We start from the raw sequence: 6,505 nt of genomic DNA, 5'->3' as shown, positions 1-6,505 counted from the left end.
ACGCTTTATTTCAGTTTCAAACATGAGAATTTAAAGAGGACTTGCATAAATTATGGTCCTTGTTAAATATACTATAATGAGGAAAGGTACCGTATTCAAAGATCGTATGTGTCACCCACACAAACAGAGCAAAAAGGAAAATGGAAAATGTCTTTCTATGTTGGTCTATTTTTAATTTTAAGAGAGAGAGAGAGAAAGAGAGAGAGAGAGAGAGAGAGAGAGAGAGAGAGAGAGAGAGAGAGAGAGAGAGAGAGAGAGAGAGAGAGATCAGAATCTTTACCGCTGCTCCTTTAGATCTTCAAGAAATTGAAGCATCCTTTCTAGTAGAATGTTTATTTTATGAATGTTAGACTCCTGAACCTTTTGCAGACTTTATTGGTTTTTGTTGTTTTCTTCAGGTTTTCAGTTTTCGTTGATTTTATATTCAAATATTTTTAAGGTACCATAAAGCATCTAATTATGTTTCCCAGGCTCAAGACGCACAATGGGATATCTTAGTCTTGAGTGTTTTCTGTTGCATCTTATTTGTTATGTGTGAATTCAGTCTTATATGCTGAGATACTAATGGTCTTTGCAAGTGACAGTCGGTGTTTCTAGTCTTATATTTGGTATATTGACGTGGTTTTTTTTCAGTTGCTGAGGGAAATTAACATTATATTTACAGATATGATTCTTGTTTACAATTATGAAATTTAGTCTTATTTATAAAAATGTGCAATTTTATAACTACATATTGTTATATCATACATTCAAATTCGTGTTGTTTCTAATCTTAAGTAGGAAAGAAAATTATAAAGTATTATTTCCACAACTACAGCTACTCCTGCACTTCGACTATCTGCTCCACAACGCTACTGAAAGCCTCGACGCTCTTCTGTTGCTCCTCGAGCCTCCTCTGCTCCTCAGCGAAGGCAATTTGGTCGAGGACAAACTGCGGAATTGGATGGGGAAACTCAGGGGCCACTGGAAGGAGAGGAGACTGCACCTGGAAGCCGTTCTCGTCCGCGATGTAGGACACTTCGACCACAGTGCCGTCTTCCAGAGGGTAGCTGCAAGGTATGTCCTCTCGTCAAAAATGGTATTGGTATGCGTCATATAGGAGAAGGTCGAGGCTTCAAGTCCCGACCTTAGGGACGTTACTTCTTATTACAAAGATCGGATTCAGGTACTTTTATTTTGTATACTCTTATAGGGGACAGGGGTGAAACATGCCAGGCCTGGGCAAGACAGCGGCAAGAATAAATACAGTTTATTGCCCTTAGACTTTCATTGTTATAAAATTTAGTGTGCACACTATATATACGAGTATGTGTGTGTGTGTATCTGTGTGCATGAGTGTGCCTGTAGCTTTTAAACATTGATGTTAATGCTCATTTAACCAAATTATTATTATTATTATTATTATTATTATTATTATTATTATTATTATTATTATTATTATTATTATTATTATTATTATTATTATTATTATTATTATTATTATTATTATTATTATTATTATTATTATTATTATTTTAGCTTCTACTGTTGTTGCTGTTATCTCAATGCAAGCACCATAAAACAGGTTTTTTTTTCGCAGGGGACGATTAAAATACAACTTCTGTTTGAGCCCGTAGATGATGACAGTAACGTTCTTCTTTCCAGAAATTTAATTAGTTCTGTAAGATTTTAGGTTTAATAAGTGTTAATACAGCTTCCGGGAGAATTTGTATCTAGGAAGAAAGAATGGATAAAGTAATGTTTTGTTTATTACGACCAAAATGAGCAAGTAAGGAAGAGTTTTACATATTCAAGAAGTGAATGGTATGGGGAATTGATCAAAGCTGTTTCTGACCTCAAGAAGATTTAGTTTAGCAATATATAGTACATATTTCTGTCGTACGACCAGTGTAACTGTAACCGCAGTTTATGACACTAAGCAAAAAATTCATACCTGAAGGATCCCTCCACGTTGGTTTGTCCCTGAGTTCCCGCAACTCCTTCCTCCTTATGCACGATTCCATTTTCTGTCTCCACCTGGAAGGAGTATGCTCCTTCTTCAGGCTGCACTCTTTCGTCGCGAAGAATTTCGATGACCTCCACTGGTTCTGGTTCCTCTAGATCCTGCGGGCGGCCCGAGGCTAAAGCCAGAGTCGCTATGAATATTATCTGAAAACGGAAAATAGCAGTGAATGAATTTATAGGTTTTAGCAAAACACTGACGGTCACAACAAAAGTAATCCAACAATCCCTCAACTTCCACTCTTTCATACACTTTCAATCTAGCATTCTTGTGACGGTTCACTAGTGGTTTCCGGAGGGCAAAGTCTATCAATTACCACCTTTTCTTCATAAGCTCAGATTCACTACATGAGCAATAACAACAAACTTCGTTATCTTTATGTTGTTTTGTATATAGAGCTCCAGAGAGCCTGGTGAACTTCGTATTTCAACCAGAACGATTCTATAATAATCACGTTGGGGATAATTATAAGTTGTTTTATCGCTTTGTCCCACAACTAGTGCGGAAAGTCTTGTAAAAAAAATTGTAAGTCTATGAAAAGGTCACAAAAGGAAAATATTCCCTTAGAAATAGTTGACGAAAGTCTACATCTCCAATGGAAAATATCTTCATAGAAGATCATTCCCAGGAAAATATCCCACAAGGAAAATATTCCCCCAGAAAATCATTTGGCAGGGAATACATTCCCCAGGAAAACATCGCACGAGATAAAATGGAAAAATCCATAGGAAAGAATACCCTAAAACAAGGTCTTTAATCATCCGGAGAAAATATTACTTAATAGATAATAATCAAAGAAATATTTCCCTCAGTGAGGCATGCCACCAAAAATAATCCTTTGACGAATATATATTTCCAAGGCTAATAGCACCTGGAAAAATACCCTAAGGTAAATCTTTCACAAGGCTTGCATCTTTCCATATAAAGTTTTCACCTGCAAAAGTCTGACAAAGAAAAACCCCCTAGTGAGTGCATCCATCCAAGGAAGCGCTCCCTCATTAAAAGCCCACGAGGGCAAGCTCACCTAAAGATTACATTCTTCCAAGGAAAATTTCTCCCCGTTTCCAAAGGGAAATATATATTCATAAAAAGTCTTTGCTAAGATATCCCCAAAGAAAAATAATATAAAAGAAATTATTCCCCTTACAAAAAAAGAAAAAATCTGAGGAAATCGTTTTTCAGGTAGAATATTCCTTAGGCAAATATTTCAGAAAATTTAAAAGAATATGTGAAAATATATTGAAAGGAAAATATCTTACAAGGAAAATTGAACTAAAGACATTTTACCTATGAAATATATCTAAGGAAAAATATCTTCATGGAAAAAATTTCGAAGGAAAAAATCCTCCAAGGAAAAGATCCCTGAAAGAATAACAATAGTAAACGAAAAGGTTCTGGGGAAAAAATACCATTAGGGGTTCACCTATGGGAAAATGTCTACCCCACCCCCGCCCCAACGGCATTAAGACATACTGTGTATTTTTCTGTGCCATTTTGCAAACAAACGACGTAGCAAAGAAGCAGTTATTACATAAGAGTGATATAATTTAAAATAATGTCAAACCAATCTGTGAAACCAAAGTATATTGAACAATAACTTAGGAATTAAAATTCAAAGCTGACTACATGTCCAGTTTGAGAAAGGCGGTAAAAAAGGTGGAAGCTAAACAACCAACAAAGTGGTATCCTATTTGCTAGCTCAAAATGCAAAGCAAAAATTAAAGTGAAAGCATAGATATTTATGGGGGAATGGTAAAGCATCTTCGTAGACCGATTGTAATGCCGGAAACATCGAGAAATAGTCGAGGGACTCCCCAACATATAATTACAGCATCTTCATCTTCATCTTGATCATTATCCTTTTCAGTGTATCTATTATTCAATGCTTTTGTTATGATGGGTTAGCTGTTGCAAATAAGCAAGCAGACAGTAACGAGAAGAAATTAAATGTATTTGTTAACAACAATTATGGTAATATTTAAACACTTTCCGTAACCGATAAATAAATTTGGCCGCTCTGATTGGATCCAATAAGCTCTGAAAAAAGGTCTTCCATAAGCAAACCCAGCATTGATAATGATGACGACAAGAGTACAAATCCCCACAGAAATAATGACATTTTATGTTGGGTGATTTTGAGCCAATTAACTGAAGAGCGTCTGGATTTCAGAACAAAAAATGTATCATACTAGAGAACGTCTGAGAATGAATAATGGAGATTAACCAACCAAAGTTAATTGCAGCATCTCAGAGCTCATGTTATAATCACAGCAACAACTGTCTGACGGATGTACACAAAGAGAGAGAGAGGAGTTAGAGAAGCAGAAAGGGCACCTCGGGTCAGCACGAATCGAAACCTTAGCTTTCTCGAGAATTCGTGAGTTGATTACTGTTGAGAATTCTGATTGCAGGTGACACTTGCGGGCTTTGGAATATCAACACCTAATTTTCTCCCTTCGTTTGCTTTTATATTTTTGTTACTGGATACATCTGTTTGTAATCGAGCTTTACTTAAGGGACAATCTTAATTTTCTGTTAAAGAAAAGTACTGAGGTGGCTTTGTTTGTCCGTCCGCACTTTATCTGTCCGCCCCCAGATCTTAAAAACTGCTGGCTGAGGTTAGAGGACTGCAAATTGGTATGTTGATCATCCACCCTCTAATCATCATCAGTAGGTTTTATTTTATCTAAGGTTAAAGTTAGTTATAATCATCGGTCTGGCAACGATATAGCCCAGGCCACCACCGGGCCGTGGTTGAGTTTTATGGGCCGTGGCTTATACAGCGTTATACCGGGACCACCGAAAGATAGATCTATTTTCGGTGGCCTTTATTATATACTGTATAGTTTTCTTCGGCGCATTTTTTACTTGTTTATTATATAGGTGACAATTGCAAGTCTATTTTATTCACAACTCACTTTCTTCCTTTCTTCTGCTGCTGTAAATTAAATTTCATCACAAGTATCAAGTTGCAATTTATTTATATCACTTTATTATTTGTTTGCCGTTCAGAAGTATCTTGAATGACTGACTGGTCGAATAAGTGAAAAAAAAATTATGTTTATTTTTCTGAGTAATCAGTAAAAGTTCTCTATTTTGATTTCATCAAGGTATGATGGCTTCACATATTGTTTAGGCTGTTGCCGTAATTAACGTTTTATTATTTGATTAATCTTTTTTTTATTTGGTACATTAATTGATTAACCTGTTTGATTAATTGATTAGATTTATGAAGCGTATTTTCAGCATAACTGATGGAGTGATTGATTTTATTTTTCCCAATTGGTTGATCGTCTAACCGAATATATATATACTATGCTGTCGGATAGCCAGATTTCTAAATTTATCACCAATTAAATGCATAATCGATTGCGTTTCTAAATTATAATAATTTAATAACAGTGATTAATCGAATGAACAATTTTATAGTTGACCTATTGCACGATGAATGTTGGAAGTTTCTGGCAATTTATTCGTTCAAGAATTAACTATGGTGTCATTGAATAATAATAATAATAATAATAATAATAATAATAATAACAGTTTTCGGGTTTTCACCCTCTTGGGATGAGGTTGCTGACCCCATGAACTTTATTTACCACCGCCTAACTTCCAGGCACTAAATGAACTATTTAAGCCTACAGAGATTTAATTAACAGTTTTTAACAGTGTTCCTATCAGCCCTTACTTACCCATAAAACGAATCTAAGTCTTCTCTCATGGTAATCGAGATTGGTACCGATCACGCATTGAAGTCCGTTTAATTAAGTAAACAAATTGTCGTTTTTTATCTCGGTGATTTTAGTGTACGTTTAATCATTGTTTTACGATGGTTAATTTATCTACGTAATTGTTTACATATATTCACCATATCCACCATTATTTACCTTTCTATGTAGAATGAAAGACGTAAAAGTAATATATAACTGATATTGATGAGAAAGATCGTATATACACAGTTAAATATACAAACGTTACATATTTATGCCCTCATTTATATATAACAATACATATCAAAATAATCACAAAAAATGCATGAAACAAGTAACTGGTTATACACATAAGCATACACATATGTGTATATAATATATATGTGTGTGTGTGTGTGTGGGTTTGTGTGAGCATGTATATAAGTATACGTGTATTCGCGTACGATCGAATATTTAGCTCAATGGTCCACTTAGATTCACGCAAAAAAGTTATTAGAAACTACGTTACAAACTAGTGACATGTGATACGTTTCTTGGTAATTGTCCCGTTTGCATCCTTCCTGACGTAAAACATCCTTATCCTGACACAAATACGTACATGTATGTATGGACGTTTGTCTCTGTAATGGACATATGATCAATACGATGGAGACAGAAATGGTGGAAGAAAAACCAACATAAAATACTCGACTGGAGCCTCGGTGATTTCAACAATACATTAAGTAGCAATCTTCCCGAAACGTGGACTCTAGATGGAAACCAGAGAAAACGCTCCTTCACAGTCCTTTGATTT

At 35.3% G+C, this 6,505-nt stretch overlaps 1 protein-coding gene across 1 annotated transcript in view; it reads right to left on the bottom strand.

Annotated features, from left to right (window-relative positions):
- Positions 1-200: 200 nt before the first annotated feature.
- Positions 201-6,505, bottom strand: part of LOC135200119 (cuticle protein AMP4-like) — a 7,351-nt gene continuing 1,046 nt past the window's right edge. Inside the window, exons 2-3 of the mRNA XM_064228458.1 lie at positions 1,934-2,148; positions 201-1,049 (exon numbers count right to left, since the gene is read on the bottom strand). Coding sequence (XP_064084528.1) covers positions 818-1,049; positions 1,934-2,148 — 447 coding nt within the window. The 3' untranslated portion in view covers positions 201-817. The remainder of the gene's footprint in view (positions 1,050-1,933; positions 2,149-6,505) is intronic.

Source organism: Macrobrachium nipponense, chromosome 26 (genome assembly GCF_015104395.2).
Source record: "Macrobrachium nipponense isolate FS-2020 chromosome 26, ASM1510439v2, whole genome shotgun sequence".
NCBI classification, from domain to species: domain Eukaryota; kingdom Metazoa; phylum Arthropoda; class Malacostraca; order Decapoda; family Palaemonidae; genus Macrobrachium; species Macrobrachium nipponense.
Note: the sequence above shows the minus strand (reverse complement) of the source record. Positions and strands in the feature narration are given on the sequence as shown.